The sequence below is a fragment of the Salmo salar genome, chromosome 18 (assembly GCF_965601325.2).
Source record: "Salmo salar chromosome 18, fSalSal1, whole genome shotgun sequence".
Taxonomy (NCBI): domain Eukaryota; kingdom Metazoa; phylum Chordata; class Actinopteri; order Salmoniformes; family Salmonidae; genus Salmo; species Salmo salar.
In genome coordinates, this window is record NC_138308.1 from 17422317 (window position 1) to 17434542 (window position 12226).

At 43.3% G+C, this 12226-nt stretch overlaps 1 protein-coding gene across 18 annotated transcripts in view; it reads right to left on the reverse strand.

Annotated features, from left to right (window-relative positions):
* Window positions 1–12226, reverse strand: part of LOC106576966 (calcium/calmodulin-dependent protein kinase type II subunit gamma) — a 115699-nt gene that overhangs the window by 12283 nt on the left and 91190 nt on the right. For 5 of the 18 annotated variants that reach the window (XM_045700794.2, XM_045700799.2, XM_082964762.1 and 2 more), the window contains 4 exons: window positions 9356–9439; window positions 7122–7166; window positions 5953–6007; window positions 116–214 (listed from right to left, as the gene is read on the reverse strand). In XM_045700794.2, coding sequence (XP_045556750.1) covers window positions 116–214; window positions 5953–6007; window positions 7122–7166; window positions 9356–9439 — 283 coding nt within the window. The remainder of the gene's footprint in view (window positions 1–115; window positions 215–5952; window positions 6008–7121; window positions 7167–9355; window positions 9440–12226) is intronic. The other 13 variants (XM_045700798.2, XM_045700804.2, XM_045700801.2 and 10 more) reach the window with 5 other exon arrangements.

The following is a 12226-nucleotide window of genomic DNA, read 5'->3' on the forward strand; positions in this document are numbered from 1 at the left end:
AGCCTCAGGGGAACAATATAAATGAGTTTATAAATTAATAAATGACAATATAAATGAGGGAACGGACAGAAAGGTCAGAGTTGCGAGGAGAGGGGTGGTACTGCTGCTGACTTACAGGTGGGTGGGCAGTGAGGGGGCTGAGCCTGGGTCTGTTCCTCACTGGCACTGCACTGGCTGACCATTGCGCTGTCTGCGCTAGACCCGCATGCAGACACTGCCCCCACCGCAACACACACACACACACGCCAGAGAGAGACACAGGAGGATCAGGCACAGTTCTGTACACTACTATTTTACCAAGAGAAAACAGTACACCCCCAACCCGACCATACACTAGCAAAACCCGCCACACGTTATATATCCCACTACCTCCGTACACAGAGACACACAGGGAGGGGTGTGTGAGTCTCCATCACAACTAGCCAGAGAAACATGGGAGTGAGACCACACTGTACACACACCTCACAAATCAGAAGTCACCACAGTGTTACATGTTCAATATCTGACACGCAACGTTAACTCCCTATTTTACATTCCAGCTGTGCCGATCTCCTCGGAGGAGAGTGTGTATAGCCACTTGGCCTGCACTCAGTATCCATGTCCCAACCGCAGCTCTCCACAGCACTCTTTTTGAGACGACATCAGTGCTGAGAGCCACGGAGACCCATACGGTCATACAGCTCCACTGTGGAGGAGACAAGAGGGTTCCAATCTGTCACTCCAACTTTCTGCTTCTCTTTTCTCTCCTACAACATACTGTAAACTGCAGTGCCTTCAGAAAGTACTCACACCCCTTAACCTTTTCCACATTTTGTTGTGTTACAAAGTGGGATGTAAAGTAAGGATTTAATTGTCATCTTTTTGTCAACGATCTACATAAAATACTCTGTAGTGTCAAAGAGGAATAAAAATTCTAATGATGGTAAAAAAATGTAATAAATGTAAAACATGAGAAATCAACCGCCCGAGTCAATACATGTTAGAATCACTGTAGAACAAATACAATACATGTTAGAATCACTGTAGAACAAAAAGAAGTTGATGCTGGCTTGTAAATAATGCCTTAACAGCCTTTGTGCAAAAAACTTTCAGAAGTAATCAAAGCAACTCTCATGTAGTGGAAAAATGAAAAAGCCTTTCATGTATTACGGCTTATGCGTGGCAAGAATTAAAGAAACACTGAATGCAACACCACAAAATAAATGCAACATCATAAAAGTAAAAAACTGTGTACACATGAGCCCGTTACCAAATGTATGTAAGAATGGAGAATAAAAAAATGAAGAACAAAAAAAGAAATAAACCTCAAACCAATTGACTGGGACCCCCGAAACCAAGAGGCAGCCACGGCTAAGGAACATCATGAAACGTAAATAGAGCATCATTGAAAGTGATCCTACTCTGTGCGATGTGTTTACATTTACATTTAAGTCATTTAGCAGACGCTCTTATCCAGAGCGACTTACAAATTGGTGCATTCACCTTATGATATCCAGTGGAACAACCACTTTACAATAGTGCATCTAAATCTTTTAAGGGGGGGGGGGGGTGGGGTTAGAAGGATTACTTTATCCTATCCTAGGTATTCCTTAAAGAGGTGGGGTTTCAGGTGTCTCCGGAAGGTGGTGATTGACTCCGCTGTCCTGGCGTCGTGAGGGAGCTTGTTCCACCATTGGGGTGCCAGAGCAGCGAACAGTTTTGACTGGGCTGAGCGGGAACTGTGCTTCCTCAGAGGTAGGGGGGCCAGCAGGCCAGAGGTGGATGAACGCAGTGCCCTTGTTTGGGTGTAGGGCCTGATCAGAGCCTGAAGGTATGGAGGTGCCGTTCCCTTCACAGCTCCGTAGGCAATCACCATGGTCTTGTAGCGGATGCGAGCTTCAACTGGAAGCCAGTGGAGAGTGTTCACTGAACTCCCAGCATTCTCTTACAGGATAAGTTGGTGCGCAGCGACCTCATCCTAGTAACTAAGCCCAGTTGGCTCCCCGAGCCCACAGGCAACTTCCCATGTGGTAAGTGCAATCACTGCCATCACACTGTAAAAACAAATAAGTTCGGGGACACTAGTGGACTAAAACCAATCAAGTGCAATCCTTTGTCAACTGCAAAACTACCTATGTGGTGTACAGGCTGGAATTACCATGTGGGTGCTTTTACATAGGATGTACTAAGAAAAGGCTCAAGGACAGGGTGTCTGAACATGCATATGCTATAAGGACTGCTAACAACAAATATCATATGGCTAAACATTACACACAGGTTGGCCATGGCAGCCCAAACTCTCTGAAAGCCATGACCATTGAAGTGGTTCCCAGTTCTAGCAGGGGGGGTGATCGTCTCAAACACCTCCTACAAGGCTAAATGTTCTGGATCTTTAAACTAAGGGTCACTGTATTGCCAGGTCTGAATAAGGAAATTGATTATTCACCCTTCCTGTAAGAGATATATGGTTTACAAAATGTTTTTGTTGTAAAAAAAATGTGTTCTCCATTCTTAAATTTGGTAACATGAGCACATGAGTACACAGTTTGTTTTTTCCTTTTACGATATTGCACTTATTTTGTTGTTTTATTTATTTATTTTGTTTATCTTTGTATCTTAAATGTGTTTTTTTTCCTCAAGTTTTTTGTATGGTAATGAATTGAATCACTTCCTGTGAGAGCTGGGATATACACATGTTTGTTCACCACTATTCTTTGTCACCCTGATAAAGTGTTGTAGCCGCAACACGTCTGTGTTTTGTTATTCTCGCCATGCATAAGCCATAAAACATTAAAGGCTTTAAAATGTTTCCACTACATGAGTGTGCTTTGATTACTTCTGGAAGTTGGTTTGCACAAAGGCTTTTTTAGCATAGTTTACTATCCAGCATCAACTTATTTTTGTACTGTAGTATTTCATCCCATGATCAAAGAGCACCTCATGGATTAACTATACTGAACAAAAATATAAACGCAACATCCAACAATTTCAAAGATTTTACTGAGTTACAGTTCATATAAGGAAATCAGTCAATTGAAATAAATTCATTCGGCCCTAATCTATGGATTTCACATGACTGGGCAGGGGCGCACAGAAATTAACATTAAATGCAGTCAGCATTCCAATTACACACTCCCTCAAAACTTGAGACATCTGTGGCATTGTGTTCGGTGACAAAACTGCACATTTTAGAGTGGCCTTTTATTGTCCCCAGCACAAGGTGCTCCTGTGTAATGAGCATGCTGTTTAATCAGCTTCTTGATATGCCACACCTGTCAGGTGGATGGATTATCTTGACAAAGGATAAATGCTCACTAACAGGGATGTAAACTAATTTGTGTATAACATTTCAGTGAAATAAGCTTTTTGTGCGTATGGAACATTTCTGGGATCTTTTATTTCACCTCATGAAACATGTTGTGGTTTTATATTTTTGTTCAGTATATAAACCAAAGAAGCTCTCCTCTCCTATGTTAAAATCACCTTTGGCAGCGATTAAAGCGACAGAGTCTTTGAGTAAATCCATAAGAGCTTTTCACACCTGAATTTTGCAACATTTGCCCATTTATTATTTTCAAAATTCTTCAAGCTCTGTCAAATTGGTTGTTGATAATTGCTAAACAACCATTTTCAGGTCTTGCCATACATTTCCAAGCAGATTTCAGTAAAAATTCTAGCTTGGCCACTCAGGAACATTCACTGTCCTCTTGTAAAGCAACTCCAGTGTAAATTTGGCCTTGTGTTTTAGGTTATTGCCCTGCTGAAAGGTGAATTAATCTCCCAGTGTCTGGTGGAAAGCAGATTGAACCAGGTTTTCCTCTATGATTTTGCCTGAGCTTAGCTCCATTCCTTTTATTTTTTTATCCTGAAAAAGCATACCCGTAACATGACGCAGCCACCACTTCATGTTGTATTGGATTTGCCTCAGATATAACACTTTTGTATTCAGGACAAAAAGTGAATTGCTTTGCCACATTTTTTGCAGTATTACTTTAGTGCCTCGTTGCAACCAGGATGAATGTTTCGGAATATTTTATTCAGTCTCTTATGACAGCCATTCAACTCTAACTGTTTAAGAGTCACCATTGGCCTCATTGGCCTGAGCGGTGTCCTTCCTCTCCGGCAACTGAGTTAGGAAGGACGCCTGTATCTTTGTAGTGACTGGGTGTATTGATACACCATCCAAAGTGTAATTAATAACTTCACCATGTTCAAAGGGATATTCAATGTAAATGTTGTTTACCCATCTACCAATAGGTGCCCTTCTTGGCAAGGAATTGGAAAACCTCCCTGGTCTTTGTTGTTGAATCTGTTTTTGAAATACACTGCTCGACTGAGGAACCTTTCAGATAATTGTATGTGTGGGGTACAGAGATGAGGTAGTCAATAAAAAATCATGTTAAACTATTATTGCACACAGAGTGAGTCCATGCAACTTATTATTTGACTTGTTAAAAAAAAAATTACTCATGAACTCATTTAGGCTTGCCATAACAAAGGGGTTGAATACTTTTCAGACATTTCAGCTTTTCATTTTTTATTAATTTGCAAAAACTTCAAAAACATAAGTCCACTTTGACATTATTGGGTATTGTGTGTAGGTCAGTGACCAAAAATCTCATTTGAATCAAATTTAAATTCAGGCTGTAACACAACAAAATGTGGAATAAGTCAAGGGGTGTGAATACTTTCTGAAGGCACTGTAGGTCTCTGGAAATACTGTATGAGAGTGACGATTGACATGGGCTTTCATCGATTCTGATGTCTATGTACTATATCTGTGTCTCTGTGTTTAAGACCTGAAAGAGGCCTCTGTGTTGGCACATTTTGTCACCCTCTCTCAGAATGTGGGGCCTTTTCGCTCGTCAGCAGGATGACGTTAGTGCCAGAGAGCCTGTCGGTCCTGGAGTCTGTTGCTTTTTCTCCTGACGACTTGAAACGAGGGTGCCCTCGTAAAATCCTGCAGCGCAGCCCCTCCCCCACCACTCGTGTTATCTAAACACAGTGGTTTGGACGAGCAGTAAAAAGGCCACGTTTTCGCACCTGTAAACCCGCCGTTTCACGACTCTTCTGAACAGGACAGCTCTGTTATCCACGTTATTGAGCTCTGAGTGCAGACTGATAGCGCACATGCGCAAGCAAACACACACACACACACACACACACACACACACACACACACACACACACACACACACACACACACACACACACACACACACACACAGATTTTAGAGTGGTGGAGTCCCAACTCTTTAGGCCCAGGGGAGCTGTGAGACCAAGAATGGGGAGACTAGGGACTATCTAAAGATATATAAGGCCTTCATGTGCTAGTTTAGTAGTTTGTTCAGACAAAGCATAGTCTACGTCCACGGCTCGACCGCCCAGGATTCAGCTCCGTCTCTCACAGTCTGAAAAGCTAAGACTACTGTGCTATTTTCCATTCTCAGCAAGACATTTCCTTTCACTCTGTAGGAATACAAACTTCTTTGACTTCTCCACAGCAGCTGTAAGGACCAAAAAAAAAGCTGTTCTCCAATATGGCAGTGCTTCCTCATTCCCTCTCTAGCCATATAATGTATACTCATTTACAGACACCTTCCATCTGTGTTTACCTCTCCTACGATACATTTCCCAGATGCTCACAGGCCCAGACACCAGCCTGACAGTTAACTCAGGCCATCAACGGCTTCCCAGGCCTTGATCATAATCTGTTCTCTTTCTAAAGAAATGAAGGACAAGGATTGACAACACAGGAGCACATGAATGATCATTTTGTATCCCCATTTCTCAGATAACTATGGCTTCTTCAATCATGTGTATAATATATACTACCTCAAGAGAATCCACTGGCCAAGATCTCTGAGGCCCATCTTGAATTCTATCCCTGTCTTTCTGACCAACACTTTTGCAGACAGATATATAGATAGAAGACGTGCGAAAACATGCAGAGTAGGTGAACGTTTGGCATACCTTTCCTGCCTTTCACATCCTCCTCTTCTGTGACGTTACAGCTCTCTGTAGAGCCCTGTAGGGGAGACGAGTGATGGACAGAAACATGGAGGATAGAGAGGAGGAGGAAATGAGAGACAGAGATATAACAGGAGGAAACAGTGTTAGTCTGCGTGCTGAGGGATGACTTGGATGGGGCCTTTCCCAGGTGGACGGACAGACAAATGGTTGGACGGACGCTCCCTCGGAGGAACACAAACCCTGCACAAACCAGCCAGGCAGACAGGAGGGGGAGCGCACAAGGACCCACACCAAACACAGCCTTTTGGTGAGGTGGGGTACAAACTGTGTGTTAAGGGTGTGTGTATGTGACTTTTTCAGTGTGTGTGTGACTTTTTTGGTGGCTGAGCCAGTGTGGTTTGGGCGAGTGAGGGACTGTTGCAGCTGTTGCGGCTTGTGTGTTTTGAGGGTTAGTGCGACTAAGTTAGTGTGACTGTCAGTATACGTGGAGTGGTTAAGCGTTCATGGCATTAGCGTCGCTCTAAGGTATCTTAGTAGAGCCCCAGCCACTCTAAGGTATCTTAGTAGAGCTCTAGCCACTCTGAGGTACCTTAGTAACCACTCTAAGGTATCTTAGTAGAGCTCTAGCCACTCTGAGGTACCTTAGTAACCACTCTAAGGTATCTTAGTAGAGCTCTAGCCACTCTGAGGTACCTTAGTAACCACTCTAAGGTATCTTAGTAGAGCTCTAGCCACTCTGAGGTACCTTAGTAGAGCTCCAGCCACTCTAAGGTATCTTAGTAGAGCCCCAGCCACTCTGAGGTACCTTAGTAACCACTCTAATGTATCTTAGTAGAGCTCTAGCCACTCTGAGGTACCTTAGTAGAGCTCCAGCCACTCTAAGGTATCTTAGTAGAGCTCCAGCCACTCTGAGGTACCCTAGTAACCACTCTAAGGTATCTTAGTAGAGCTCCAGCCACTCTAAGGTATCTTAGTAGAGCTCTAGCCACTCTGAGGTACCTTAGTAACCACTCTAAGGTATCTTAGTAGAGCCCCAGCCACTCTAAGGTATCTTAGTAGAGCTCCAGCCACTCTGAGGTACCTTAGTAACCATTCTAAGGTATTTTAGCATTAGCATTAGTATTAGCCTATAGCGGCTATGGGATTAGAGAGGTACAGTAGCGGCTTACCTTGGTGCCGTCAGCTGGGTTGTGCACGACAGTGGTCTGTGGTTCCTAGGGGAAGCAGGAGAGAGTTTAACATGCAGCGACCACCAGGGAAGGCCCAGGGCGTGTGGGATACACAGTCCACACGCCCGATGCATGTAAACACACACACACACAGCGCCAAGCACACACGCCACAGCACAGAGGCAGCAGAGGGGCTCCGTCATGGGGGGCGACGAGACAGGATGGGGTTTTGAGAAGTAGACCATACTACAAACTACCCCATTTCACTAGAGGAAGGAGCTATGGACTATGTCACTTATTGGAGTAGAAGAGGGCCTCTAAACGTAAAGAAACAGAGGAGAGGGGACACAGACAGAGAGGGCTGAAAAGTCTGAATTGAGGATGAGGGGATTGACTGGCTATGAGATTGGATCAGCAGCCCCCCCCCCCCCCTCCAACCTAGACCCTGCCGTCACAGTCAGTCACCATGGAAACACTCATCGCAAAAGCGCCTAATAGCTTACAATACTGCATCACAGACACCCCCAAGGCACTCCCACATAGCACACCCCTGGACCTTCCCACAGGACACTGGTCTACAGACTCAATCTCAACAAAACCACCTACACACATGAAGATGCAGTCCCTCAGATAATGGGGCCATTAGCTTATAGGGATAGTGCGACGTTTTGGCAATTAAGTCACGCAGAGACATACAAATGGTATCCATGAGTTAATCTCTGGGTTAGTAGAAAGAAGGGCTTAGTCGCCAAAATGCTGCACTGTCCCTTTAAATGGTACCACAGAGCCTGACATTCTGCCCTTCAGGAAGTTTATGCATCGTAGCTGATCAGAAAAAGCTTGGAGGCTGATATAGCATAGACAGCACTGTCTTGGGATGACTGACAGATCAACTGAGCGGTGACCCAGAGAGAGAAACCATCCTTTAAAACTGACCACATCAGCCAGTGACTCCACAACAACACCAAATAGCTTACCGGTAGCCCTACTGGAGAAGAGTAAGAAACAAATCTTCCCAATCAGTTTGATGGAGGTGGGCCTCTGATTTGGCTTTGATAGAAAAGGGATTCTCTTAGCCTGGGCAGGGCTCTACAGTGCGACCATTTAACTTGTATATGCCACCTGGAATTTGAATTTAGGAGCAGCAGTGCGCCTAGAAAAATGAAGGATTCTAGCTTTATCACCTCAAATATTTTGCATTGTGCTTCTAAATGTCTTTGTGTGCGCCTACATTTTTCAACTTAGGGGAATATGTGCTCATTGTCAAGAAAGTCAGCGTAGAGCCCTGCTGGGTGCCTGATTGACATTCCACAGTTCTACAGTACATTGTTGCCTTGCCAAACACCCGGGCTAAGATTCTCTCCCTCCTACAGGTTTCAAGTCTCTCTCAGGTCACTGGAGCTCAGTAGTCTGTCTGACAAACACCACTATACCTGCCTCTGGGCTTTTTCACCATAGTTCTTTGCTTCCCCTGTATATGTTATTTTAACAGAGTAGAGGGGCAGAGACAGGACTGGAAAGGGAGATTCAATATCACTTCAGATGAGTTGGATTATTGAAATGTTGTGTGGGTGCCCTGGGGGAAGGGTTCACAAGGAGATAGGTGTAGATAGAGGGACTGCATATTCCATACAATTGGGATATCTCTGTTTCCTGACATTTCTGGATCCTGTTTTACCCATGGTTTTAATGAGCTTTTGAATTTCCTTGTTTTGAATTTGGTATCAAGTCCCAAAAAAATATATTTTGACACACACGCCAGTTATTCAGCTACCGTCCTATAAATGTGTAGCGTATCAAATCCCCAGCATTATCACGGGAGAAATACAAATACCCACAACGGACTCCTAAAAACATTCAATCGTGACATTGTGAATATATTCTAAAATACCATTATCTGTGTATGTTTTGTTGTGCATTGTCATATATGTCTGTGTTTGACAAGAGAGTAAGTCTGAGTAAAACAGGAGCCTAGTGGGAGAGGGTCACAGGCACAAACCAGTTGTTTGGTTTAAAAACCATCAAAACCATCGTCAACATCACACTTTTTTCAAAATGGAGGTGAAGAGGAGAGGGTGGAAGGAACGGAGGGAAAAAGAAAAGGGAGAGTCAATAAAGAGGGGATGAGACAAACAGACGGCAAAAAGCAAGAACTAAACAGAAACTTGGGGACTAATCCAATGGAACAGGGTGAGTAAAGCAACAATGAGAGAAACCAAGTATAGATGAGATACCATTGGTGCTGAAGATGATATGCTGCTGTCTTTGGTGCTGCTGGTACTGCTCACTACACTGTTTTTACTGTTGTTTGTCTGCGGCTGGGGCAAAAAAAACAACAACACAAAATGACTTCTACAGAGTATACTGTATGTATATATGTAGGCAAACCCATGGGACTGTTCAGCCCCAGTCTACGAGGCTGAGGTGCAGGTCGGTGAGTGTGTGTCATGGAAGAGATATCTTCTTCAGGCTACAGTAAACAATGTTGTCTGCAGAGACTTACGCCTGCATTGTGCCTGCCAATGTGTTCGGATGGTGTTTTTGCAGGGACAATTGTTGTCTGTACAGTATGCACTACGCACATGCTTTAATTCAGCAGCAGTGTTTTCCCTTTGATACATAAAATGACTGCCTCTTTTGAAAGTCAAAAGGAATTTGTAGGTGTAGAAAGATGCGCTCTGAGAACATTGACACCTCTGTGCGAGCAAGTTAACATTCTTGACACGCTAAATTAATTTAGCGATTTTCTTTCATTTCGGAAATGAATGTGTGGAGGTCTCCAATTGGGTGTTTGAAATGGTTTTGAGTCCGTGTCTACCTCTTGAGTGTGATTTCTCTTGTTGCATTACAATCTACAGTCTTTGCAGATATTGCACACGGTAGTAACATTTCTAAATACACAGGAATATCGAACACATTGTAAAAATCTCTTAACAACTTTGAGAGTAGAACCAGACAGGATCCAAGCACTTCAATCTCAATATTGATTGGTACCTGCTAGGGTAAAGAAACCACTGTCCCTGCATAGAACACAGTCTGCACCACCTTGTGGAATCAGATCAGAACAAGCACTTAACATCTATGGACCACAAAGAGTCAACTCAGACAGCCAATATCAAATGGCTACAGAATCTGGTTAAGGAATGAAGAGTAGGTGACTAACGGCGCCTAGTTGTCTGAGTCTGTGCATGCAGTGAAAGGCCTTGATGAGAAGGTTGTTGTTTCTCCCAAGCGGTTTAGGCATGTATGTATCTGGAGGATTTTCTGAGTAAGACAATGAAAAGTAAGTTGCATAGGGAAGAAAGCCTCTCGCCAACAACCCCACAGCCTGACTGTTGTGTCAATAAAGAGCACTAGACCCTAGAATATCTTCAAGGCAAATAAGAATGTAACTAATATCGCAACTATCCCTTTAACAGAGAGTCTTTACAGATGAATTCATGAGAGGTGTTGAAAAGTATGATCTGTCAATAAAAGGTTAAGAGCAATATGCTGTTGAGGTTTCGGCTGGTGCCGGACTACTTTACTGGTGATAAGACGTCCCAGACAGAGTAGCCTTTTGACACCGTCTCCGACGTGCTCACACTGATACTGAACAACGCTCACATTCCCCAGAAACGGAACCTGCAGTATATGCGTCAGACGTTAGTCCAGTGCTACCACTCCTCTCTTTTTCTTATAACAGAAACTCAAGGCTAAATAATCACAACTGCCCATGAAAGGGGATGAGATGGTTGTGATGGTGGGCACATTTGATTGTAGTATTATTGTTCTAAGCAATGTGGACGTTCTTATGGTTTTAATGGACCCACAATAGGTTTGAAGAGAGCATTTTAAACACTCATTCCATCACAAGAGTAATACAAGCAAAGCTTCAGTGTCTAGTTGAGCTGGTCCATAGAACCTGACTCTGTTAAGACTATAATACTGTGTATTTCTAGCATTGAAATCTTCACATCAAAGAGAACAAGAGCTGTCGTCGTTTAAGACGGCGTCATCTCTTAAAGCTAGAATCCTTAATTGCTACATCCATTTTTGAACTTAGAAATGAATGATATATACCCATTGATTCTTGAAGAATAGAACTTGCATGCATCATGAGCTTCATTTAACTGTCGTACCTCATCAGAACCCAGAATAAGCTATTTTACTCCAATGTTTGTAAACAAAGTCAATGTAAACAAACCCTGTATAGCCTAACTGTTATTGTTTCAATTAAGAATTCTACCTTTAAATTATAAATAGCAGCATTTACGCTACACTAACAGTTATATATCAATGTTATAAATATAATTTAGACTAGCTTTAAATACATTTTCCTGGTAGGCTCACAGACTCCCATTTTAATTCAATATATATACATTTTACAATTAGACTGAAAAACAATTGCCCTACATTCAAATCCAAACCACAAATGACAGCTACTCTACATAGCAGATCTTTTCATGGAGTGTGTATGGTGTTGTGGGGAGTGTGCAGTGGTGGTAAGCATGGGGCTTGAGATAGTGCTGGGGTGGGGTGGCGCAGGATGGCCAGAGAAGAGGGGTCCAGGCTGTGGGATGGATCCTTACAGTGGGCCCCAATGAGGCTCTATGGCTGCGTCTTCACAGGCAGCCCAATTCTGATATTTTTTCCACTCACTGGTATTTTGACCAATCACATCAGATCTTTTCACATAAGATATTTTTCACTGCTGATCTGATTGGTTAAAAGACCAATTAGTAAAACATGATCAGAATTTGGCTGCCTGTGTAAATGCAGCCAAAGACATGTGAGGTACACTACATGACCAAAAGTATGTGGACACCTGCTCGTCGAACATCTCATTTCAAAATTATGGGCATTAACATGGAGTTGTTCCCCCCTTTGCTGCTATAACAGCCTCCCCTCTTCTGAGAAGGCTTTCCACTAGATGTTGGAACATTGCTGTGGGGAATTGCTTCCATTCAGCCACAAGAGCATTAGTGAGATCGGGCACTGATTATGGGCAATTAGGACTGGCTCGCAGTCAGCGTTCCAATTCATCCCAAAGGTCTTCGATGGGGTTCAGGTCAGGGTTCTGTGCAGGCCAGTCAAGTTCTTGCACACCGATCTTGACAAACCAT